General features: G+C 43.3%; 1 protein-coding gene across 2 annotated transcripts in view; it reads right to left on the reverse strand.

Annotated features, from left to right (window-relative positions):
- Window positions 1–27,952, reverse strand: part of NELL1 (neural EGFL like 1) — a 901,918-nt gene that overhangs the window by 811,674 nt on the left and 62,292 nt on the right. For both annotated transcript variants that reach the window (XM_040495621.1, XM_040495620.1), the window contains exon 3: window positions 6,644–6,794. In XM_040495621.1, coding sequence (XP_040351555.1) covers window positions 6,644–6,794 — 151 coding nt within the window. The remainder of the gene's footprint in view (window positions 1–6,643; window positions 6,795–27,952) is intronic.

Below are 27,952 nucleotides of genomic sequence, written 5' to 3' on the forward strand. Positions count from 1 at the left end.
TCTTTGACAAGGGAGCCAAGATAATTCACTGGGGAAAAAAATACTCCATATATGGTGCTGGAACAACTGGTTATCCACTTGCAAAAAGATGAAGTTGGACTGCTACTTCACACCAGACAGACAAAAATAAGTTATAATCTATCCAAGGCATAAAGAGCTAACCTTACAAAATTTTTAAATAAATTCTAGAAGTCTCTTTTTTTAATATTTATTTTTGAGAGAGAGAGAGAGTGCACGCATGCGAGCAGCAGAGGGGCAGAGAGAAAGAGAGGGAGACACAGAATCTGAGCTGTTCGAACTCAGCTGTCAGCACACAGCCCCATGCAGGGCTCGAACTCATGAACTGTGAGATCATGACCTGAGCCAAAGTCGGATGCTTAACCGACTGAGCCCCCCAGGCATCCCAATCCTAGAAGTTTTAATAGCCTCATATGAAGAATGGCTTCTCGGAACAAAAGCAACAGCAACAAAAACAACAATAACAAAAAAACAGATATACTGGACATCCAATTTAAAAACTTAAGGTTTCCAGGAAGTAAGACAATCCACAAAGTTGGAAAAATCTAAGTCAGGTTTCTGAGAAAGGGACTTGGATCTCTGAGTATTACAAATGATAAGACAACCCAATTAAAACAGGCAAATGACCTTAATAGTTATTTCTCCAAAGAAGATATATAAGCAGCCAGTAAAACATGAAGACACTCAACATCATTTGCCATCAGGAAATAGAACTCAAAACCACAGTGAGGGGTCATATCACACCTATTAGGATGGCAACATCAAAGAGAAAGACAGTTAACTAGTAAGGATATAAAAAAAAAAAAAAAAGAACTGGGACTCTCTTACACTGCTGGTGGGAATGTGAAATGGTACAGGTACTTTGGAAAACAGATTGGCAATTTAGCAGTTAAACACAGATACCACTTGACCCAGCCATTCTACCTCTAGTTATACACCCAAGAGAATACAAACATATGTCCACAAAAAAAAAAAAAAAAACCTGTACAGAAAACTTCACAGAATTATTATAATCACCAAAAACTGGGAAAAAAATCAATGTCCAATTGATAAATAAAACATGGTATATCCAAACAATGCAATATTCTACAATTCAAAAAAAATTAATACTGACACACACTATCACCATGAAAGAACCCGGAAAACATCCTAAATGAAAGCCAGTCACAAACACCATATGTTGTTGGATTCCATTTATATGAAATGGCCAAAATAGGCAAATCCACAGAGCTAGCAAATAGAGGAGTGTTTGCCTAAGGCTGGGTTACTAATAGGGAGACTCGTGAGTGACAGCTTAAAGGGTGAGATTTCTCTTGGAGGTAATGGAAATTTGTAAAAGATTGCATTGAATGCATAACTCTGAGTATACTAAAACAAACAAAAAAACAAAAAACAAAAAAAACTGAGACATAAAATTTTTTTAATTTATCTAGAAATCTAAGTGCCCATATCCCAATTGTTGCAAATATTTATTTAATTCATCTGGATCATGAATGATTCAATGCGGATCACATGATTAAGAACTATAAAAAGAACCCAGGGAGTCTTGCTTTCCAGTCTGTCAGATCCCTGACAGATTCCAATTTATTTTTCCAATCTGCCAGGTCCCTAAACCCTCTGCTATGAACCAAAAACCTCAAAATCTTGGTCATCATTTACACCTGGTCAGATATCCATGACAAATGTCTCCAAGACAATTTGCTTCTCTAGACACAGTTATCCTGGTAAACAATAAGAAACCTGAAAAATGATTGAAAATTCTCTATTATAGATGGGAACATTGCTGGCTTCAAATTGCCTAATTCCTAAAAATATACTATCGTATGTTCCTCTTCCATACCACAGATCTCCTTAATTGGATGAATATCTCTTTAAGGGTGGAAACCAGGTCTTCTTTATTACCCATAACCAGTATATTACAGATTCAGTCAATTTTCTCTTTTTTATGTTTGTTTATTTATTTGGGGGTGTGGGGAGAATGCGAGCAGGGGAGAGAGGCAAAGAGAGAATCCAAGATGGCTCCATGCTGTCAGCGCACAGCCCAATGCAGGGGTCAATGACACAGGCCTCGATCTCACCTACCATTCGATCATGCCCTGAGCCAAAATCAAGAGCCAAATTCTTAACTGACTGAGACATCCAGGTGCCCCAATTCAGCCAATTGTTTTTTTTTTTTAATTATTATTTTTAATATTTATTTATTTTTGAGACACAGAAACAGAGTACAAGCAGGGGGCAGGTTGGGAAGTAGAGAGAGACAGAGAGTGAGACACAGAATCTGAGGCAGGCTTCAGGCTCTGAGCGGTCAGCACAGAGCCCGATGCAGGGCTCAAACCCATGGACCATGAGATCATGAGCTGAGCCAAAGTCGGATGCTTATCCAACTGAGCCACCCAGGCACCCCTCCAATTCTTTATACTTTGCCTTGATTAGACCAAACATGGAAGAAGGCACCACAGAACTCCAAAGGGGAGGGGAATGTTCTATATCTGCATGTTTATTGTTTTTCAGTCAAGACCTGAGGTTTTCCTAGTACAATGAAAAATGATCAGATGATTCTCTATTCAATGATCCTCAGGTTCTATTAGAAACCTGCTAGGGAAGAGAAGGTGGCATCAGAGGACTCTGTGGCAACACAAGTTTTTGGATTTTGGGTTTTTTTTAAACCTTTACTAAAAGGAGTTCTGTTTTTTAAAAGATTTCAGGGGCACCTGGGTGGCTCAGTCGGTTGAGTGTCCAACTTCAGCTCAGATCATGATCTTGCGGTCCGTGGGTTCGAGCCCTGCATCGGGCTCTGTGCTGACCGCTCAGAGCCTGGAGCCTGTTTCAGATTCTGTGTCTCCCTCTCTCTGACCCTCCCCTGTTCATGCTCTGTCTCTGTCTCAAAAATAAATAAATGTTAAAAAAAAAATTTTTTTTAAGATTTCAAAAGAGGGGCACCCTGGGTGGCTCAGTTGGTTGAGAGTCCAACTTTGGCTCAGGTCATGATCTCACAGCTTGTGAGTTCAAGCCCCACATCAGGCTCTGTGCTGACAGCTCAGAGCCTGGAGCCTGCTTCGGATTCTGTGTCTCCCTCTCTCTCTGCCCCTAACCCACTCGCATTCTGTCTCCATCTCTCTCAAAAATAAATAAACATTAAAAAAAATTTTTTTGAAGATTTCAGAAGAGAAAAACCCTGAAAGTAGCTTTAAATTTTTTGCTTAGACAAGAAGAAATGTGTATTTATTAAGAGCAGGCCACTTCACGTGCACAATCATCTTTCACCTTACAGCAACCTGCAAAGTAGATGACCACCTCCCTTTTTCTGACCAGGAAACTAAGCTGAGACATGAAACAGTGCCGAAGAGCCTGAACCTCCAGTCTCCATCACTCCAACTCTGAGGTCTGCTCTTTCTACAATAGTTGGCCATTCCACTTCCTTCTCGCCTGTCTTTGGGAAGTTCCCCCCTCTGCTTTAATTGAGAATAAAGACTCTACATTCCACTCTCAGACACTTAGATGGCCCTCATACTGAGGCAGCCCTCACCCCCAACTCCACTACGTTGCCCCAGTGGAACAAGCATGTCACCCTTTCATGTCTGTGAAGCCGACACTGGCTTGACGCCTCCACCTTTGAGTGACAAGAACCTATACTTCCTCCTAATCTACACCACACTTGGCCTCGAAGCCATACCTCCTGTCCAACACATGCTACCTCTCTTTCTCTGGGCTGACCAATTTATTACACTGACAACATCCCTTCAGAAGAAGGAGCAGGGTCCATCACATCCCTTTGAGGCTGAGATCAAACTCAACGATTGAAAAGAGAACTTTTGGTCCTCACCTCTGCTGAAGATGTACATGGAGACCCTGTGCTCCAGCAAAACTGGTCCACTCCCTGCACCTCTCCACCCTGCCCCCAAAAGTTCCATTTTCCTGCATTTCTCCTGTAGCTGCCCACACTGTTCTTCCTGTTTAATACATCCTTCTGTTTCCCTGACCTGCCAGAATTCTGGCCCTTCCCAGAGCCATCACTCTGTGTGATCTTCCCGAGCCATCACTCTGTGTGATCTCTGTGTGAATTTGGGAGCAAGTGATTTCAGCACTTCAAGGAAATGCTCCCAGGAGAGGAGGGGAAGGACAGAAGGAGCAGACATGGAAGCTTCCACCTACCTCCATTCCAGGTAGCACTTGAGGATTCAAACGTCAGAACTGGTCTGGCCTTAAGGCCTCCAAAGCAAGGGAACAAGGCTTCCAACTCCTACACTCTGTCAATCATAGACTACAGGCTGCCTGGGGGATAAATGAACTCCAAGACACTTCTGTTCTCTGTGTAGTGGCTACAGAGGCCAACAGGCAGTGCTCTGAGGAAAGTCAGGTGGCAGCCTTCAGAAGCAAAGCCCATAAAAACCAGGCAAAGGGCACAGAGAACCTACAAGAGATCTGAGGGGAGGGTACCTACCATGTCTGCTGCAAGGTAGGTAGGGCCAGCTTCACAGCATGTGACCAGTGGGTTGCACAAGATCCTACACTCTGAAGGGTTCCACTGTGCCATCACCATCTGGAAATTCTTGGTAACTTTGCCTTTGACTTTGTGTTTTGTAAATCAAGTCCCAAGAGAGGATGGAACACTCAATGGGCTGGGAGCTTCTGTTCCTGGGAAGCTCTACCTCCCACCTCCCTGGACAGGTTCTCAGTCACAGGCTTCACTGTTCCCTGGTATCCAAGCCCACGGGTACACGTAGGCTGTGGACTACTAAAGTTAGTATTAAAAACTAAAATTGGCCAGGAGGCTCAAATTCAAGATGGTGCCACAGGAAGATCCTGAATTCAATTCTTCCCACAGACATGCGGAGTCTACAGCTACTTATGCAACAATTTCTTCTGGAAAAAAACCGAAGTCCAGCCGAGCTCAGTGAGCAAATAAGGAAAAAAGCATCCACATGGAAGCAGGTAGGAGAGGCTGGGACACAACCTCACTATAAACCCTACCCTTGGCATGGAGACCCACAATCAGGAGGGAACTCAAAACCCAGAGCTTCTACCGTAGGGGCTAAGGGTTTGAACTCCACATTGGGAAGCCTGGCTTTTGAGACCTGTACTTCTGAGACAAGCCCCCACGTCCACAAGCCCCCAAAGCTGTTATGATCTGAGAAACTGCTCTTGAAGGGCTCCTGCACTCAGACTCATGAGGTCGGGGCCCAGCTCAGAGGCAGCTGATCTGCCCAGACTTTGAGGAAAAGCAGCTCATTCGCGTATATTGAAGCATTGCCCTGAGGGGCTGGCATCTAATTTAACACATCCAGGAGCCTGTGGGAATACTCTCCAGGACCACGACTAGGGGGTGCCATCTTCACGCTCCTCCTCTGCTGTGCTCCAGCCAACGAGTGCCACTTCACACCTCCCTCTGCCACATTCCTGAGCACCACCCTCTCCCAGAAGGGAGCTTTTACACTCATCTGGTGCCTGAGTTTTTTTTGTGGCCGCTGCTCAGGGGACACTACTTGATCACCTGGTTCTAAAACCCACAGGAAGTTTGCATTCCCAGGTCCCAGGGGACTTAAACAATGGGAGAGAGGTCTGGGCAGACGGAAATATGCTGCCAAGTCTCTCTGTAAAAGAGGCCCATTTGTTTGCCCAGGTGCTTTGGCCTGGGGGTGGGCTTCTGGATTGGCACACTTTAGAGACCTATGGAGGAGGCCTTCAGAGAGTGGAGGCTGATGGACAGTCTTTGCCCTCTCCTTGGCTACAACTCACCGATCTCTCTCAGGAAGCTTCTATACTTGTCTTAGATTATCATTACTTTAAACTCCTAAAACAGAATCCTCTTTCCTCAAACTTAAAACCCTTATGTGGTTCCCACTATCTATAGAGACTTTAGTCCAAATTTTCAACATGGCCTCAAAGCTTTGAGATGATCTAGCTTCTACCTACCTCTAGAGTACCACCCCTCACTGCCCACCCCAAACTCCTCAGCTTCCCCAACACACACAATGTGCCAACCACTGACCCCACCCCCTTTTTCCTTCCCAAAATCATAGCAACCAATTTCTGGAATGTTGTCTGCCCATCCCTTACTCCTTCTCCTTCAGCCTGTCCAATAGTCACCTTTATTTATACAACCACAATCCTTTCTGAAGGCTTCCTTAGCTTACCATGACCCTTCAGAATTGACCATTAATACCTTTATTCCTTAAACACATATTGCTACAATACTTCATGACATCTGTCCATCTTCCCTACTAGCTTATGTGATCCTTAGAATAGAAATTCTGGATTATTTGCCTTAGTATTCCTGTGTCCAGCACAGTTCCTGCATAGAGTAAACACACAATAATGCTCATTGAAGGTTGTTAAATAGGACTTTCTTAAAGACTTCAAGAGGACACAGAATGTGGTTTCATAGGAGCAAAGACTACCAGAAGACAGAAGATAGGCGAGAAAGACACTCATGAGTGGTCTTTGGAGAGTTAACAAGAAAACCTCTTTGCCAAAGGTAAGTTCTTAGTGCAAAGACAATCTACCAATGTGTTCAACAGCAACAAGGCCTCAGCTAGGGACATGCTCTCAAGGATACAACGTCCAAATTCCAAGGCATGTTGTATAGTTCATCAATTGTAAATACATTTGCAAAAGTACAGCTTACCTGTGTTCTAGCTCTCGAATGGAGAGGATCACTCCTGAAGTCGATGGCTTTTGCTGTACAGTGGCCAAAAAGGTGAATTCGCTCTTATTCCGGAACAGCTGGATTAACTTCTCACTCACATGAGGGGCTGCATGGATCTCTCTTTCTGTTTCTAGGAGTCAGGAAGGAAAAACAGAAACAGACAGGTACCAAGAGAACAAGGAGGAGAATGAAGGAATACAGAAGAAGAAGAGGGAAAAAGAGAAGAGAAAAGATGCAGTTAAAAATGTCCACAGGATCCATATCATATCTCTCATCCTCCCCTGCCCCCACCGCAACCCCACCACTCACCAATACTTTGTTTTCAGGTACCATCCACCATTTCATACAGCAGCATTCATTCAATGCAAAACCCAGAAATGCCACCTCTGTCACTGTACCCCCTTGTCACTTGGACAAGTTCACAATTGGTCAGCCAGTGATTTTCTGACAAATTTTGACAGGACACTGGGCAATGTGGCCTGCTACAAACAGATGAAGTTGCTGTTAAAAAACAAAAAACAAAAAAACAAAAACAAAAACAAAGGTGAGAGATAGGGGCACCTAGGCCGCTCAGTAGATAAAGCGTCTGACTTCGGCTCAGGTCATGATCTCACAGTTCATGGGTTCGAGCCCCACATCAGGCTTTGTCCTGACAGTTCAGAGCCTGGAGTCTGCTTCAGATTCTGTCTCTCTCTCTCTCTCTGCCCCTCCCCTGCTCATACTCACTCACTCTTCCTTGCTCGCTCTTTCTCTCCAAATAAATATTAAAAATTTAAAAAAAAAAGTGAGAGACAAATAAGTGGATCCTAAATTCACAGAATTCTGTGTTTTGGATCCAAATGCCACTCAGCAGCTTCCAATTTCACTTTTCCCAGGGGACTCCATTTCTTTTGCTCTACAATTTGTAGAGGGAAACCTGTCCTTGTTTTGTACCCAGCAGAGATTTACAAGTGTTAATAATGCCAGACATCTCCATTTTTGCTTGAAGAATACAAGGCATGTTCATGATCCATAAGCGTGCCTGGAATTTCTCCGTAAACATGGAGTGGATGACCCTGCTCATGAAATATTGAAGTTGAGGTCAATTCAGCAGGCTTAGAGATACGGGAATCCAGCTAATACTGCTCCTGGCCAGGAATTCTACAAATTCTGCATGATAAGACAATTCATCATTTCATACTCAGACTCTCCTTTATCACGATAAACTAGGCACTCTCATTATTTTACACTATACTTACTCAAATCAGAAACTGGCCACCAACAGAACAGAATTAGAGCAAACTATTCAGAGACAACAAAGGGATACCAAAGGCATGTTTGGTGGCCTTTACTCATGCCCTGAACACATCCTCTTTGGGGGAACTCCTTGGTTACTTCTCCAAGAGTCTGAAAAAGAAAGATCTTCAAAAGCTGTGTTGCCCAAGCTACATCACAGACTATATGGACCTTGAAGACCCTCATCCTAAAAGCAGGGCTTCTGGGGTGCCTGGATGGCTCAGTCAGTTGGGCATCTGGCTCCTCATTTCAGCTCAGGTCACGATCCCAGAGTTGTGGGATCAAGCCCCACACTGGGGGAGCTTGCTCAGCATGGAGCCCTTTTAAGATTCTCTCTCTCTGCCTCTGCCCCCTCCTTCTTTATAGCACAAGCTTTACTATAAGGTTAAAAAATAAAATAAAATAAAAAGAGTGGCTTCCAACAGAAAAAAAATCCTCAAGTACCTGACCTTGGGCCTCAGTCTCCTCATCTACAAAATGGGGGAGATGGTGAACTAGGTCATTTCTCAGGGTCTCTCCATCCCGGTGTAATTCTACAAGTTGCTGTTTGAAGTTTGCAGCAAAGAACAGCACCATCTTCAAGCTGTAGAACTCAGCTTTGCAAGGTGAGAAGCATGGTTGGTCCTCCAGAGTGGGGGCACCTAACCCAGGCACAGCACCCTACCAAGATAAAACCGACCTGGATATTTGCTTTCCTACCCAAAGAAAGTCCTTCACTACTGTGCTGTCAAGTGGCAAGCTTTCAACTTTTGTCAAGGGTAGAGATAAGAGCCACTTAGGGAATGCTTCTATACCTTCTCCAAAATCCCAGCCGAAGACTTGGCAAGATAATATTCGCGATCTATTAAAACATATGAACTCATCACTTTGTAAACTAGAGATCGTTAGCAAATGTTTGTTAACGTTTTTATTACTGCTGGGTAAAAATCCTAATGAATCCTGCACTAGAATTTAGTGCAGGAAGAAAAAAAAAACACATCTGAGATTAACTTACATCTTCCTTTTTTTCCCTTTTTGCTATTTCCTTCTGTATTCATCTATAAGGAATTAGCTGGTTGGCAGTGTTGGCCCAGAGAGCTCATTAGAGGATTCTAAAGCTTGAGTCCAGTGCAAAGTGAGCAACGTTCAAGCAGCATGATAGTCATAACACTTTCCCCCAGCAGGCCCATCACTGGCGAGTGTCCTCACCCGTCACTCCATTCTCTCAGACATCATCCCAGCACCACTGGCCAATGACACTGCAGTGTGTCTATGTGCCATCCCAACCTCTCCCTTAAGCTACAGATACATCTTCAATATCCTTAATATCTCCACATGAAGGTCTAATAAGCATTTCAGAATTTATATACCTATGACAGAGCTCTTGTTATTTGCCCCCGCCACCAACCCTCTATTTTCTCTTGGACTTCCCACTCTTAGCAAATGGGACCTCTCAGTTCAAGCCACAAAAACCAGAACTTGTCCCAGAGTCTTCCCTTCCTTCCACCCTCCAGATCCTACTCAAGAGCAAATTGTGAGGTCTCCCATGTCTGGAATCCATCCACCTTCACCCAATTCCGCTCTGAAACTCTTACCTAAGCTGCCACCCTCTCTTAGTGGGGCACCTCCAACAGCTTCCTAACTGGTCTCCCTGCTTCTATTGCCTTCTCTTCTCCATTCTACACAGCAGCCCAAAGGTTCATCTTAAAGCTTTGATCAGCATCCTTTCAGGCTCTTGCTAAAAACCCTTCCATGGCTTCCCAGTCCTCCCAGGATAAAAATCCAGGCTTTTTAGCATGGCCTGCAAGGTCGCACACCAATTGACTCTTGCCAAACTCCCCCACCCAATTCCATACTCTTCTTTCATACCCAAGCCCACTCCTGCCTCAGGGTCTTTGTGCTACTCTTCCCTTTTCCCCACAGAGCTCCTCCCCCCACCCTTCCCATGCCTGGCTCCTTTAGCTCGTACTTCGATTTCAACCTGCTGGTCACTCCCTCCAGAGCAGGTTCTCCTTTGATATCGAACACACCTCTCTGGTTATTTTCTCCATACACTTAATTATTATGATCCATTTTTCCCTTCTATTACTCATGATCTTTTTTTACCATATTTTCTTTCCCCTCTAGACTAGAAGCTCCACAAGGACAGGCACAGTCATTCATTCATTGTTGTATCCACAGTTCTCCGTGCCTGGCATGAAACAGGCATCCAATACAGACTTATTGGATTTATTTTCTATTTTATCTTTATCATTTCTATTATTATGTAAAGTAACCACAAATAGTACAGTCAGAAACCAATAAGATACCCTTTGGAAAAGGAGAAGATAAATGGACACTTATCAAGTGTCAGTGGCTATCAAATTAAAGAAAATCACTTTCGGTGCCAATTCGACCCCTCCCATTTATAGGACACCCCATCTAACGGTCTAATCCAACTCAACCACACTGCTGCTCACCCAACCCTCCTACAGAACTGAGCATTTCCTCTGCCAGCTTCTCACTTCTTTTTGTAAATGACTGGCACACTGAAACAGAGATACCCCGTTAGCACTCATCAGAGTGAAATGTAAAGAAAATCATCTATTTTCAAACATTGAGACTTTATGTGCATTCTCATTTTCAGAAAAGCTCTCTCAAGTAAATGCTTACCATAATTCAGCTGCTAAAAGAACACCAGAACGTAATCTCACTTATTACAACATATAAGAACACTAAACCAGTTTTCAAGAGACTAAAGACTACCAAGTTTTATAGATAACTAGCTATGTGACCTTGGATAAGGCACTTTACCCCTCTGAGTCTCACACTCCCTATCTGAAAACTGAGATGACTAGAGATCAGGGAGTTCAAGTTCTTCCCAGGCCTCAACATTCCATTTCTATTCATGGAAATGAATAGTCACCTGGCAAAAGAGGGTACTGAAGGTGTTTTCTACACATGAAACAACTAGATTCTACAATTTCTCTCCTCTGATTTTCCAAATCAACATAAATGTAAAGTTGGCAATTACTGGAACCAGTGATAGGTCACCTACTTCGCAGTAAATGGGTTTTTTCCCCCTAGGTTTAAAAAAGCAACCAATGAAAGCCAATTAAGGAGAATCTATACTGAATATTGTACTGGCACATGCAACCACTATAATGTGCTTGCTATATTATTTAGGAATATTCAATTCTTCTAGAGAGAACAAGAAAAACAAGTGGGATGAATAAAGCTCGTAGGGAGTGTTAAATATAGACAGCAAGTTAGATACCTGTGAAACGTGTTAATCGTCAATCAAATAAATGAAACATAGGTGTGTTGAACATAGATTAAAAAGGATTGACTAAGCATGTTACCTATAAATAGAATGGGGTGGGAGAACCAAGTCACGACGTACATATCACACCACCTTCAGGATGACAGCTATGTCAACCTTAAATCGGATAGTCATTCGATGGCCATTCCCATTCTGGCCCCATTTGTACTCTGCCTGAAAAAATGCTAATCAAACCCATCACTCTCACCAGATTAACTGGTAACTAAAGCTGGGACCAGAAGTACTTGCCCTCTTCAAGACAGGATACACGTTAGCATCTGGCACCTCCCACTTACTGAAATTCACCTCCCACCACCACCACCACCCTTTATATAACCTCTATTCCTGTCCATGTAACCGCTGAATCAGCAAAGAAGCTGATGGGCCAAAGACTGAATACATGAACAATGCTAGACCCAGGAATCTGGTGGGGTGGCCCATCTTTCACCCAGCCTGTACCCTATACTCCTACTCCATTTCTTTCCCCTGCTTCCTCCTGGACATTTTGACTTTACTTAATAAGCTGCATGATTCAAGCATCTGAATTTGGTTAGTGAGGCGCTTTTGTGACCTCTGGGAGCATACTTGGACTCTACCATTGCATCGGGGTAATCTCCCATACAAACCACCACTTACAGTGAACATTTTACACTTAAAAAAAAAAAAATGTCATTCCAAACATCCAGAAATTTTACATGATCTAGTTAAGAAGTGCTACATCAGCAGCAAGGGTTAAGTGCTTTTCCTTTCCTAGGATGAAATGGCTCTACCTAGTCATTTTTACAGGCTAAAAATGCTAATGTGATGATTAAGCATCAGTTAGAAAAAGAAGTACTGGGTCAAGGGAGGAGGTCAAAGAAATTATGGTATGCACACACTCTTGTCTGCCTGATACAGAAGCAACTTCATTTCCCTTTTGCTTGATGACACGGTGAGGATTGTGAGCCAGTATAAATACGGCTCCTGCCTTTGAGGATAGCCGCAGAAGCAAGGTTGTCACCTGCGAAAAACAGGTAGAGCAGGGCAATGCACAACGGAAGGAGGGGACCAGCAGAGGCTGGGAAGGGCGTGGTGGAAGATAGATCTTTGAGCCAGAGTCCAAAAAGATGACTAAGCATTTACAAGGCAGGAGAAGGAGGGTACTCATTGCAGGATTGCTGTGCAGAAGTGAACACCCATGTGTTTTCCATTATCCTGGCATTTTTCTTTCTCTGCAAGTATCTCTCTCACTGAAAGTCCAGTAGCACAGCAGCTACTCAGCCTAATATCGGAGGAAACTCTCCATTGGTCAGCTAGTGGGGGGGGGGGGGGAGGAACAAGAACAGCAGCAGCCACAACATGACAGAACAAACACCCAGGCAGCCCACCTCAGCCTTGATGGATGGGAGATGTAGGTGACATCTTAGTAATGACAACATGTTTACACAGAGAACCTCACAATATGGCAGAATCCAGACAGAGATGCAGCACGTCCTTCTAGCCTGTGTCCCAGGTAAGCTCACAGTAAGACTGGCCCCAAAAAGGTAAAGCAACACTTACCAACTCGAAATGGCAGATGGCTTTTCATTTCTGAGCACAGAGAAAGTTGCCCAGTTCATAACTGCCAACTGTCCATGGGGCAATTTGTGTGATTGGGGGCGGGGGACAGATGTTCCACAGTTAGGTTCTGCAGCCCTTCTTTAACAAAGTCTGAGGTGACTCACCCAAGCGGCTTTAAAGAAACTGAAATCACCAGCAGAAAGTAGTGGGGACGCCAGGAGAGTCCCGGTTAATGTGTAAGGGATTTCTACCTCCACTGGCAAATTCACAATGACATCCTATTAAACCTCCATTAGCTCCAGAAGCCAGAATGATAAGTAAACATGTGTACAGCTCATTGTGGTACCAAGTGCTGGGCTGACTGCTTTGCACAGATCACTTACAGTAGCCTTAGGAGTAGCCATTGTTATGTTTCCTCCTTTATACACGAGGAAACTAAAGCTTACAGAATTTAATTTTCTAAAAGACACTGGGCTAGGAAGCCATGGGGAGATTCCAACCTGGCAGTCTCGTTTCTCAAGTTACACTTATCACTCTGCTACATCTACTATTCACCGAGGTGCATGATCTCTATGCTTGATTTTCGCAGAAAAGGGACAAAGCATCATCATATACCTGATGGCTGACACTTTGTAGTCACTTGGGAAATATTTATGAGCAATCTATTTGCACAATCCCCGAACTAAGTATCAATATCCCCCCACCCATTTTTATAGGTGAAGAAATTGAGGCAAACAAGTTTGAAAGCTTTACAAAGCAAGTCAATGGGGAGAAAAATGGAGTCTTGCCCCAGCAGAGTCCTCCAAGAAACACCATGGCATTCGCCTGACACCCTTACCTACTTTTTCTTCCTCCTCTTTCCCTGCCCCCACCCCTCCTCACTCTTCCACTCCAGCCACACAAGCTTACTTTCTCTTCTTCCCAGGGCCGTGCTCCTCCACACTTACTACATTCTCATTCTCCTTCTCCATTCTCTCTTCTTTTGTTTACCAGCTTAATTGCTACTCCTTCAGGCCAGCTTTCTCTGACCACCTCAAGCCAGCTCAGGTTCCTGTATTAGGTGTTCCTCATATTTATCAGAGCCATCAAGGTTTTGTGTGTGTAATCATTTATGGTGTATCATCATTTCATTAACAGCCTTCATGCCTACCAGACTATAAATCCCACGAGGAATGGTTTATCAATAAATACCCCACACTCTGTACAGTGCCCGACACATGGTAGAGCTTCAAATGTTTGTTGCCTTAATAATCTATCTTGAATCTCAAGTCTGGAACACAGTGTAACAAAGGAGGCTCACCAAAGACACTCAACTGTAACCCCAACCTGTTGAGAAAGAGCACATGAAAAAACGAGCTGCCTAAAGAATAATAAAGCTAGCTGAGCATCCCCAACTCTATTGGGGGACTCACCCTAAGAAATCCTGTGACATGTTTTTCATAATTACTGTGTGGCTCCATTGAAATTCTGGTGCCTCCATAATTTTACTTATTAGATAGGCATGGTAAGGCAGCTAAAGCTCTTCTTATAAACATTTAAAAATACCAGTAAGAACAATCAAGGAATCCACTTGTCACAAGAAATTAGCATACCAAGATCACTCCTTCTCTTTAGGCTTCCTCCCCACATGGGCACTGCAACCTACCAGTGATCAAGCCTCCTCCCTGGTCTACCTCCCTCCACCCTCCGTCTCAGTGGGACACCTCAGAATATATAGAGAGAAAGCATGAATGCCAGCTTTATCTGAATCCCAGATCAGGAAAACAAAAGACTGATGAAAAGATGTCAATATGATTGAGACTATATTATAAAAGGTTTGGACTTCATTTATTGGACATATAAGTCATGAGGATGAAACATACAGCATGGTGACTACAATACTGTAGTGTATATTTCAAAGTAGCTAAGGATAGATTTTAAAAGTTCTCATCAAAAGAAAAAAATTGTAGGGGCATTTGGGTGGCTCAGTAAGTTCAGCGTCCAACTCTTGGTTTGGGCTCAGGTCATGATCCCACAGTTCACGAGTTCAAGCCCTGCATCAGGCTCTACACTGACAGTGCGGAGGGATTCTCGCTCTCTCCCTCTCTCTGTCACTCCCTTACTTGCACTTTCTCCAAAAAATAAATTGAAAAAGAAAAAGAAAAAAATTTTCACTGTGGTGATGGTTAACTTATTATCTAATTATTTTGCAATATATACAGATATTAAATCATTATGTGGTACACCTGAAACTGGTAGGTTATCAATTACATCTCAATTTCCCTGGAAGGGAAATAAGACTGCATTGTATGCCAAAGCTATCTAGCAGTAAGGAGTTTAGACTACATTCATCCGATGGAAAATTATGTAGAGAACAAGGATATCAAAAGTATTAGAACATAGGAAATACCTAAGTGATAATGTCAAACGTGTACAAACATATAGCATATCAAGTACACATTAAGGTCGGAGTAACACATGGCAGAAAGACAGGAATGGCCATCCATCAGGAGGTCAACAATCAGGAGCTAACATGAAATTTCTCCTTTCCACATATCTCAATTTTTCAAATCAGAAAATTATCATTAAAAAGGTATGCTAAAATGGTCAAGCACATCATGGAAACAGAGGAGAAATAAGAGCATCCTACAAAAGAAGCACCAATCACCTTGCTTTTAATCACATAATTGTGTCCTTTAAGTCGATGAGCACATCAGACTTTCTCCAGTCAATCTTAACCGGGTCTGGCTTCCTATGGAATACCACATCCCTCCTAAATAGAGACCTGTCAGCTCCCAGTATATCCAGCTGGGGCACTTCAGCAGGGAGATGCTGCCCATGACAGCTCAAGATGAGGTAGATTTTGGCAGTAATTGAGAGCACAACCTCTTCAGGTATCATTTGAAGCCACAGTATCAAGAGTCTGATAAACTCCAGGGCATGCCCACCATAGTGCCTGAAGTCACATGCACAAAAGGTCATCAGATGCAAGCAAAAACATTGTTCCCAGAGCATCCCAGGATGCTCTCCCGGTTCTTATAAAAGCCATGAGGGTAGTCTTTGTCCCTGCCCCCTATGATCTATCCATTCATTCACTTTTTCATTGCTCATCTACTACCTTTAAAACTTTGAGCACTCCTCTAAACCAAGTACTATGAACACATAACTAAGACCTCTTCCAGTCACAAGGGGTGAAGAGTCCGGGATTAAAGACACAAACGTACCTGAAGGGGAATGGTTTAGTTCAGAGCCATAAGTGGGCATCATGGTCAAGAAGCATCACAAGGCTGATGCTCCTCCTCAAAGACTTGACCTTCCCATTAAGGGGCAGTACAGGATAGTCGTTAAGGGTTCAGGCTCTGGAGCCCGACTATTTGATTCAGATGCCAGCTTTGCCACTTAGCAGAGAGGACCTTAGCCAAATTAACCTGTGCCTCAAGATTCTTCATCTGTAAAATGGGAATAAAATTGCATCTACCCCATGGGGAAAGGGTCAAGAGTCAATCAGTACACATTAAGTTCTTGAAATAGTACATGTCACATAGGACACACATGACAATTTTTAGTTTATGTGGAACACAGCTGAGGCAGGCCTTGGGTCCTGGAGGGTTGGAGTAGAAGCTGTACCAGCAACTGCCACACCATGAGACACTTCTTGCTGCAGCTGTCATGGCTGTGGTCCGTTAGGAGGGCAACAGGCAGGTGAGCAAGGGTTGCCAGCCACAGTTGGAGGCAGTTAATAGCCATTCTCTCTTTTCTTAGATTAAAAACTGGTCATAGTCTATGGGGCTCCCAGCTCCTCCAATCTAGGTCTAGCCAGCCAACATCCAGAACATTTTTGAGTTTTTATGGTGTGCTAGATGTCAACCTGAATACTTGAAACTACCTGATTAAGTCCTCACAGCAGCCTAGTGATGTCAATGCTACTACTTCCATTTTATGAGGCACAAAGAGTTAAGAAGCTTCCTGCTAAATAGAATGGCTGGAATTCAAACTCCAGTCGAGGGCCAACTGCAATGCATCCCTGAATCTCTGTGCCATCTACGGGTCTCCGCCCTGCTGATGTTTGAATGCCAGCTCCACAGCGTAGCCTCTGCCAGAGCTGGATTAACCCCACTTTCTTCCTTCTTTCATCCTGGAGTTGCCTCATCTAAGACCCACTGGTAATACCACCCACCTTGCACGGTTCAGGAAAAATACACAGACATGCCCAGTACCTAGCATGTGCTTTGTAAGTACTTCCCTCTCCATGCCTCTCTTTAGGACATTTCTGAGATTTACAAAGGCGGCCCAGAAAGCTACACACTGTAGTCTGAGCTTTAACATTGGCCAGTGTGTTCACACACATGGTCACATCCCAGAGTCCTAATAACCCACCAAGTGGACATTAACAGCCTCACTTCAAAGACGAGTCAACAGACTCCCAGAAAAGGGACTTGTCCAAGAGACCCCACCTTTATCAACAGCCAAAGATGTGCCCTGAGTCCATTTTTGCAGCTATTTTTTGCACGGCTTCCCTAATCACAAAAGAGAATAAAGACAAGAGAATTCTTCCTCCAAGACCCTAAGCTCCTCCATATATTGAGTGCCATCTCTAGCCAGCTTAAGAAGTTTGGAGAGGGGAAAATGGGTGATGGGCATTGAGGAGGGCACTTGTTGGGATGAGCACTGGGTGTTGTGTGTAAGCCAATTTGACAATAAATTATGCTTAAAAAAAAAAGTTTAGAGCAGTTAGCTGACCCAATTATAATTAGTTCCCTTTTGTGCATGGTCCTAATTCTCAGGCATAAAAGACTTTTTTAATGCTATACTTGCCTTGACCTTGCCAAATCTACTCCAATTCACTAGTAAACAGTAGGGCATCATGTATAACTGCCAAGCTCTCTAATCTATGATTATTCATTATAAATCATTTTTATATGTTGCTTCAAATGCTGTTTTTCAAGAATAAAATCTGCCTGCATTGAAATGCACAGTGATTTTAATATGCAAACCTCCTACAGAGATGATGTCTCATTTTAATTATTGTTTCGGTTTAATGGGTTTTCATTAAATTAGAGGATAGAGCAATTACTAGGGTGAACAGCTAATGTTTTAAAGGTAAGCTCCCGTGGCTCTGTGGGCAAAAAGACAGTTGTGGCAACAAGAGGCAAAAAGCAACACTCCTCTGGATGAGCTTGTGTTCAGCCTGATACAAAACAGCACTGGCTACTTCTTTTCCCAGCTTCAAACTAGAGCTGGCTCCCCTCGTGGTGATACGCAAACAATATAAGCTTCTGTTCACCTTGGGGTATCTTCACAGAACTTTTCAATCAGGAATCTGGGCTCCCCGTCACCAGACTAAAAAGAGCTCTAGAAGTATACAGCCTGCAAAGCGAGATGTCAAACCACAGGAAAATACTTCTGATGAAATGGTCTCCTCTCACACACAAGTAATTTAGTTGCTTTAGTGGATTAATGTCGGACTCCCCACCCCTGGGAAATTGGTCCAACTTCAACACAGGCTGCAAGGACCACAATCATATTAATTAGCAAACTGTCAGAGGCTCAATGAGAAATGACTTTGGTGGCCTGGGCACTATCTCACCCCAGAAACTGCACAAATTCAGCACTCGGGGACCAACGGGGCAGCATTACCTCAGACGGAGTGAGGGAATGAATGCCAACTAGAGAATGAGAGGTAGAGGCAGAGAGGCAGAGAGGTAGAATCGATCTTATTGGGGTCCCAGTGGTTAGAGATGAGGGGCAGGACTTAATAGGAAGGATACCCCCCCTCCCATTGCACAAGTCTGCACCTGGGGAGAGCAAGGGGGCTTGCCTGGCAAGCTTCAAACACGCAATTTCATTTTCTCCAAAAGAGCTGAAGGAGAAAGAGAGGGCAGCTGCAGGGGGTCCTTCCAGAAATAATTGGCGGATTACATTCCGGCAGGCCTGGTCACTATGTATGCCAAGAAAGTAATACGAGAGTATCTCACTAGGCTACGGGAAGAAGGAAAAAATCGTTTCCACAACATTCTACAACAGGGAGAAATCATAAAGCACCTGTGGTCCCAAGTAAGCCAGCAGGAACTAAGTGATGATTAAGGTACCCTCACCTGCTAGGCAACACAAACAGGCCACATGTCAGGGCTGCTGGAGGAGGTTCTTTGCTCCATTATTGCAAGTGCCCTGAAGATTTCTGATAGGAGTGCTAATTTGGAACTCAATATAATGCATTTTTTTTTCTTCAGCTCCTTTATTTCCACCATCCCAAAAAGTAAACCATCAGCTCTTAGACCACGTGCATTAATCTAATTACATGCCTACTTAACTAATTTGTTCCAGAGTCACTGCTGGGGAGCTTTCCCTTGGGATTTTTATCTGCATTGGCCACAGGGTGTCCGTGCTTTCAGGTTCCTGGGGAAACCATGCAATTATTGGCCTTTCAACCCTGTGCTAAGCAGGTATACTAAACCTTTATGGACACCTCAAACTCCAGGCTTTGAACAGGAGCTCCAAGAAATGGGTGCGTCTGTCCAGAAAGGAGGCTTTGGGTGCCGTTTCTTGCTGTGCTTCTTTGAAAACTGACCTCCTCTTTAGAGATTTTATTCCAATCATATTAAGTATTAATGTCACCCCTAAAAGGAATCACTGGAAACCAGCTTGTTCCTGAACTCAAATTGCTATCTGGTTCTCAGATCCTTCTCCAATTTTCCACTACCACCTTGCCGAACAAGCTCTGCAACTAAGAGCAAAAATTCCACTCTCACCGCTCGATGTTGGTTTACATAGTGTTGGAAGTCCTAGCCTCAGCAATCAGACAACAAACTGAAATAAAAGGCATCCAAATTGGCAACAAAGTCAAACTTTCACTTTTCGCAGATGACATGACACACTCCATGGAAAACCCAAAGGACTCCACCAAAAAGCTACTAGAACTGATACACGAATTCAGCAAAGTAGCAGGATACAAAATCGATGTACAGAAATTGGTTGCATTTCTATACACCAATAATGAAGCAAGAGAAAGAGCAATCAAAAAATCGATTCCATTTACAATTGCACCAAGAACCATAAAATACCTAGGAATAAACCTAACCAAAGATGTAAAAGATCTATATGCTGAAATCTATAGAAAACCTATGAAGGAAATTGAAGAAGACACAAAGAAATGGAAAAACATTCCGTGCTCATGGATTGGAAGAATAAATAGTGTCAAAATGTCGATACTACCCAAAGCAATCTACACATTCAGTGCAATCCCAATCAAAATTGCACCAGCATTCTTCTTAAAGCTAGGACAATCCTAAAATTTGTATGGAACCACAAAAGACCCTGAATAGCCAAAGTAATGTTGAAAAAGAAAACCAAAGCGGGAGGCATCACAATCCCAGACCTTAGCCTCTACTACAAAGCTGTAATCATCAAGACAGTATGCCATTGGCCCAAAAACAGACACACAGACCAATGGAATAGAATAGAGAACCCAGAATTGGACCCACAAATGTATGGCCCACTAATCTTTGACAAAGCAGGAAAGAGTATTCATTGGGAAAAAGTCTCTTCAGCAAATGGTGGTGGGAGAACTGGACAGCAACATGCAGAAAAATGAAACTAGACCACTTTCTTAAACCATACACAAAAATAAACAAACTCAAAATGGATGAAAAAACCTAAATGTGAAACAGGAAATCATCAAAACAGTAGAGGAGAAAACAGGCAACAACCTCTTTGACCTCAGCTGAAGCAATTTCTTGCTCAACACATCTCCAAAGGCAAGAGAATTAAAAGCAAAAATGAACTATTGGGACTTCATCAAGATAAAAAGCTTCTGCACTGCAAAGGAAACAATCAACAAAACTAGAAAGCAACCGACAGAATGGGAAAAGATATTTGCAAATGACATATCAGATAAAGGGCTAGTATCCAAAACCTATAAAGAATCCACCAAACTCCACATCTGAAAAACAATCCAGTGAAGAAATGGACAGAAGACATGAATAGACACTTTTCCAAAGACAACATCCAGATGGCCAACACACACATGAAAAGATGCTCAACACCACTCATCATTAGGGAAATACATATCAAAACCACACTGAGATACCACCTCACACCAGTCAGAGTGGCTTAAATTAACAACTAAGGAAGCTACAGATGCTGGAGAGCATGTGGAGAAACGGGAACCCTCTTGCGCTGTTGGTGGGAATGCAAACTGGTGCAGCTGATCTGGAAAACACTGTGGAGGTTCCTCAAAATATTAAAAATACAACTACCCTACAACCCAGCAATAGCACTGCTAGGAATTTACCCAAGAGATACAGGAGTGCTGATGCATAGGGGCACATGTACCCCCATGTATATAGCAGCACTTTCAACAATAGCCAAATTATGGAAAGAGCCTAAATGTCCATCAACTGATGAAAAGGATAAAGAAGTGTGGTTTATATATACAATGGACTACTACTTGGCAATGACAAAAAATGAAATCCTGCCATTTACAGCAATGTGGATGGTACTGGAGGGTATTATGCTAAGTGAAATAAGTCAGTCAGAGAAAAACAGGGATCATGTTTTCACTCAAATGTGGAACTTGAGAAACTTAACAGAAGACCTGGGGGAAGGCAAGGGGAAAAAAAGATAGTTACAAACAGAGAGGGAGGGAGGCAAACCGTAAGAGACTCTTAAATACAGAGAACAAACTGAGGGTTAATGGGGCGTGGGGGCGAGGGGAAAATGGGTGATGGGCATCAAGGAGGGCACTTGTTGGGATGAGCACTGGGTGTTGTATGTAAGCGATGAATCACAGGAATCTACCCCCAAAACCAAGAGCACGCTGTACACACTGTGTTTAGCCAAATTAACAATAAATTATATTGAAAAAAACAAACTCCTGTTCCTCAGGCAGTGGGATTATTTTATCCAAAAATACCAATCCTGTGTAAGTTGCACAGGTTTTCTAAGTTACTTTATCAGCCTCTTAAACTTTATCTCTTAAAATCTGTGTATAAAAGAAACCTCAAAATTAAAGAACTCTAAGTATAAATACAAACTCCAGTGCCCATATGAATAAAGCTAGCAATATTTTCTTTAAAAATAAATAAAATAAAATTACAATCCCCATTTACGGAAATTTTTTTGAAGAAATGAAACACTGATTTGGGGAAAAACTGGTCTTTTACCACTGCTGCAAATAATTTGGCTCTTGCGTGTCTTAGGGTAACATACCTGAGTGATCAGCTTTCGTTAAATTACTCCTTAGGGGTTTAAATAGAGTCTTTGTGATACTTCATCTCAAAGCATGCCTTACCCAGTTCCCGAGGAGTCTTTTCTATTCAGATATGGTCGGACTTGGCCAGCAGATACTCTTTTTGGCTCCTGGAACTACCCCTTCCAAGACGGCGGTGAGTTCCTCCCCCGTGCAAGTCCTCTCAACTCCTCCCACCTGGAGCTCGAACCAACCACCTTCTTCTCCACGCCGATCCAAACATTGCTCCTGTCTTTAGGGCCAGACCAATACCTGAACCGCCATGAGGCTCTGTAGCCCCAGGTGAGGGGGAATTTCCCTTTCTACTCCAAAATTCAAGCACATATGGCAGAACATGTTCTCTGCAGTGGGCTCTGTACCACGGTGAGTAAGACACATGTGGTCTGGAGGGAGACCTCCAGCCAGTATTTTTGGCTGCATTGACCAGTACCACTTATTGGGTCACATTTTGCATTCTGCATCTTGCCAAATTCAACGCCCAGTTCTCAATCCTCAGCCCAACGGACCTCCCCACAACCTCCCACACAGTTGTCACTTCCCTCCTTTTTGAGGCATTCTGGTTTTCCTTCAACTTCTCGGGCTGCATGGAGGTTTCTTCCTGCCCTCCACTGCCTGCTCTCTAGTTACTTGTCAGGGTCCCTCAAAGCCCATTTCCTGCCCCCTCCACTCCTCCTACCCAGATGGACTCCTCGGCACCCTATCTCCCTCCTGAATAAGGACGCTTCTGATGACATTGGGCCCACCTGGGTAATTGACAGTCATGTCCCCACCTGAAGATCTTTAATTTAATCACATGCAAAGTTGTTTTTGTGATGTAAGGTAACATATTCACAGGTTCTGGAAATTAGGACATGGATCTCTTGGGGGAGGGGGAGTATTATTCAAACTACCACTCTGCCCATTGCAATTTAATCAAAACCCTAACACCTCACCATTGGTCTGAAAGACCCTACATGATTTGGGGCTACAGCTGAGGCTGAAGTAAAGAAGTTTTTGCTTTGGCCTTGGGTATGCTCCCTGACCTCTTCTGGTACCCCCACCCACAGTGGCCATCCTTGAGCCCCTTAAACTTGTTCGAACCTAAAGGCTTCTGTAACACTTGTTCGAAGAATGTGGCCTCTGGAGCAGAACAGCTTAGATTCATGGGTCACCTGGGTGGCTCAGTACGTTAAGCGTCCAACTCATGACCCCACAGTTCATAAGTTTGAGCCCCACATCAGTCTCTGCGCAGGTCAGCATAGAGCCTGTTTGGGATTCTCTGTCTTCTTCTCTCTCTGCCCCTTCCCCACCACTCTCTTTCTAAATAAATAAATAAGCTAAAAAAAAAAAATGCTTAGATTCAATTCTCAGCTTTGCCACTTACTGGACCTATAACCTTGGCCAAGTGATTTCACCTCCCTGTGCCTCTGTTTTCCTTTCTGTAAAATGGGGCTCATAACATTCATCTGCCTTTGAGGAGTATTATAAGGATTAAATGAACTAATGAATATACAGAATTTAGAACAGTGCCTAGCACATGAAGAGTGTTCATCATTAACAGCATAAGAGATCATTAGCAACACACCCAGCTTTGCATGGGTGACTTATTATCATTCAGGCATCGCTCAAATATCACCTCTGCAAGAAAGCCCTCCTAATCCTTCCTAAAGTCAGTCTTCTCCAGCTCTTTCCACAATATTGCTACTTTATTTCCTTCATAGTACATAGTACATCTAAAATTACTAACTTATATAATAATCACCCACCTCTGCTAAACATAACTTTCATGAAAACAAAGACTTTGCCTTTTCTCTGCTACATCTCTGACACCCAGAATAGTGCTTATCACAGGGGTAAAATAAATATTTGTTGAATGAATGAATGAATGAACACAATATACTGCTGGCTGTCTCCTCCCTGTACCTAGACCAAGGGCCCCACAAGGGCAGGTGTCCGTCAAATTCTTCTTGTACAACCAAGACCCAGCAAAGTGGCTGGCACATAGCACACCCAGGTCTCAGTTAATGCTTGCCAATTAATCGCTACGTAAACAAGCTGTTGAGGCCCCTTCAAAGATAAAGTCTCAACAACAACAACAAAAAATGATCTTCCTACAGCCAGTCTCTCAAAAACTGAGATGCAAAGGATTCCAAAGTCACGTGTTGAAAACAAAGCAATTCAAAGCAGGAGTTGAGCAACTTCTCTCTCAATCCTACCCTGTTCTCAACACACATGCTGAAGCACATGCTAGTGGGTTAGCCAAGTTCCCAATCATGGTGAGATCTTCCCTTTAAGTGAAATAGCAAAAAGGATACTGTGGCTAGAAGATACATGAAATACACAGCTAAAGCGAATTGCTGGAAAAAGCCAGGCTGAGCTTCGAATACCAATCCTGCTGTGTCTCTCTTTTTGCAGCAATGCCTGCAGCTCATAAGTTTCTTGGTAGATGGGGACCTTCTCCTTTAAGGTGCCTCATCCCCAGAAATTCGGGAAAATAGTCTGAGGTAAAGCCAGCATCAGGATTTATTTTAGTCTTGCAAATGATTGTGACAGGCGGCCATGGCTGAGAACTGGGTCCTGCTTGGTGTCCTGGCTCCAGGTCAAAAGTGGCAAACTGACCAGCCTCAGGCCAGATGGAGCATCACCATATTGGCTTAGCCCCCAGTATGACATATCACTCTCCCAACCAACACAGCATATTTCATCAAGCCCAAGGTGCCATAGTTTATAAGATACACCATTATTTTACGCCCCCTGAGAAAGAAAACAAAAAGCTGTCAATTATAACTTTAAGATACTACTGATTGTAAGACCACATATGACATAATTATGAAAACGTGAATAACGGTATGTGTGTTAGAATCCTAGGATACAGTATACAAATTGGGAGATTTCAGATCTCCAGTAAGCAATCAGAAGACCTGGCAACATGGGGCCCACATTCCCACAGGCAACAGCGCAGTGAATGCTGACCTTGAGGAAATGCAGTGCATCACACCATGTCTCCAGTTGGCTGCGTTCCCTTGCTCAGCAGTCACCTGGCTGACCCTCCAAGCTTCTGGCATTGTGGCCCCTCCCTAGCACATCTCTGGCTTGCGCTCATACCCCACAATCTAGATACACCTAGGCCACACACAAACCCCCTCCATCCCCTGCCTTCCCAGGCCCTTCCTGGCTCACCCAGGAGCTTCTGAGCAGATGCTGGAGACCTGGTAACAGGAATCACTAAGACGTGGATCCTCTCAGCCCTTGATGTGGCCAGACAGAGCACTTTAGGCACACACACACACACACACACACAAAAAAAAACAAAGTATCTTTTTTCCCCAGTGTAATGTACAAATACAGCAGCTTTCCTTCTGTGCCAATATATGGAAAAGATTGGAAAACACTGCCCTGTGCTGCAATGGAATGTGGGATCGGAAGATTTGGAATACACTGTCAGTCCTGACACTTAATGTCTAAATGACAGGCCATTTAATCCCTCCAAAACTCTGTTTCTCTCCCATTAAATGGTAATATAATCATGATCCTTCTATCACAGAATCTACATGACAAATACATGCAGTCATCTATATGGACAGTTTTAAAACGTTTGTCTCCATCACTTTCTTCCTCGTCCGAGTGCTGGGGTTGGATGGCACCCTGTGAGCCACATACATGACACTGGGAGGGTGTCACCCGCTTGCTTGAGGAGCTGACAATCTAGCAGTGTGAACAGGTGGATAGAACCCAGTATGATGAAAATAAACTGAGTGAATAAATATCTTGCACTCAATCCATAAATAATTTGCACTAGAGATGGGAGGCCATGAGCATAAGCACGGCATGGGTTGCTAGATGTCTCTGGATAAATCAGTGAGTGAGTGAGGAACAACTAACCCCTGTGTCAAAGCCTATGGAACAACAGTTAGCTTTTTTTTTTTTTTTCCAGTGAAGTTGATACATCTTTTTTAAAAAGTGTTTCATCTAACTTTTTCAAATTCATGACGTAAACCAACAGCTTCTTTCTTAAACTCTTTACTGCTGTCCCACATCATCTACAGGGTAGAGGTATACTTTTAAATGGGCTTTTCTGGCCTCTATTCCCCTAACTCTCCTCCTACCAGGAGTACCAAACAATCCAGACCCCATAGTCTAGTTTAAAAAAAAAAAAAGATAAAAATGAAAAAGCAACCACACAATATTTTGATCAACCACGGAGTAATAATGTGAGCATGATAAACGCAAAAATGCCTGTCAGCGTTTCTATTTACGTTTAACTACTGATGTAGCCCTCTCCTTAATTATGCTCTTATTCACTATATGCATAGTGTCTGTCAGTGTGGGGCCGGGTGTAATTGAGCCCGGGAGCCCCCACCAGCATAAATATGTGCCACACACCCAGTCGTTCTGTGCAACTTTTTCAAATAAATTACTGGAGAGATTTAAGAATTCTTCAAAAATGTCACAATAATAACTATTTTATCTTTTTTATGCCATAATTATGATTTGGAGCTTTGCTTTTCTTATTTCATCCAGGCACACCACAACTCATGAATAAAATATGACAAGTTTGATAGCAGCCATTGGAGAGGGTTCATCCGTAACTGCAGACGTGCTCAGTGTACAAAGAGCTTTTGTATTCCGACAGCCTTTGTCTCTGGGATGGGCTTGTATCTCAAAGAAGGACCACATGCGTTCTCCCATCTCCCCCGTCCCCCTCCCACCACCCCACAATTCCTGCCTTCAGCACAACACCTGAAACCATGTTTACTTTGTCTTTTAATAAGGACATTTCTAAACAATTAGGGAACAAATCAAGAAACCAAAGGGCGCTCTGCTTACTATGAAACTGGCTTGAAACAACACATCAAGCAACTGACAACAAAGAGACACAACCAGAACCACAAACTAGTGCACCAAGTATGTGACTTTACATCTTGAAAATCATTCACATGACTGCACCCAGCTGGCAAGATATTTAAAGCACCCACAAGGTTCTCCTTTGAGAAGTTTCCTCTCCTCTGCAGAGGCTGCCAGGTCCCTTCAAAGTTCAGGCTCTGGCATGTCTTTCAAAGAAATAAATGTGAAAAGGAAAGGATAGGAACGTGTGGCTCTACGAAACCATCAGCATTTATCTTATGGCCCCAGGGACGTCAGACTTCAAGTTTCAAGGTTTCATTTTTTAAAGCAAATCTCTGAGCATCTTGTTCTATCACACGTATAAAACCAGCCAGCTTCCAAGTTTCCTTCGAAACACAATTTTTTTTCCCAGAGTTTGTTTCAAAATATGTAAGTGCAAAAAGACATTTTAAAGTCACTGCTTGCCTAGAACTTGAAGGATGGAGATTTAGACCTCCGAGATGAGCAATTTGCCAAACTTCCAAAGTCGTGGGTTTGTCTGTGGAACTTGACAAACAAAGCTGAGATTCAGCTGAGACTATAAAACATTTCTAACACTCTTCCCGAAAATGATCCCTGGAATCATCAGGCAAACCAGAATGCAAATGCTTAAGCATATGTTGTTTTCCTGTGTTTATTGGGCAAAATGCACAGCGAGAACTATTTGGGGAAATTGTAGGTCTACATTTTTTTTAACTGCAGCCAGGTACTCCAAACACAGGCAGTCTTTAACGGTGCCCCCTTCTACCCACTAGAACCAGCCAAAGCTTGGGTGAATGGCTACTTCATTGAGACAGGGGTCTCTCAGGGGGTAAGTTTGATCACACTGTCTTATCTAATGCATTGTTGCATTGAACTGCACCCTGCCACCTACTGACAGACACTTCATGACATCGGGCGACCTGAACAGGGTGAGGTGCAGATGAAAAGTGAAACTCTTCTGCCACCACTCTGCACCCCACACCCCCACTTACATGCCAGACATGCCTGCAGTTTGTACAGCAAGAGGACTCTAAATACTTGGCAGATAAACATGGTGGCAACTTGAACACTCGTGAAGAAGAGCTAATTTATATTTCCACAAGAAAATACACAATCACAGTAT

Source organism: Herpailurus yagouaroundi, unplaced genomic scaffold (genome assembly GCF_014898765.1).
Source record: "Herpailurus yagouaroundi ecotype Mexico unplaced genomic scaffold, PumYag 187, whole genome shotgun sequence".
In the NCBI taxonomy this organism is placed as follows: Eukaryota; Metazoa; Chordata; class Mammalia; order Carnivora; family Felidae; genus Herpailurus; species Herpailurus yagouaroundi.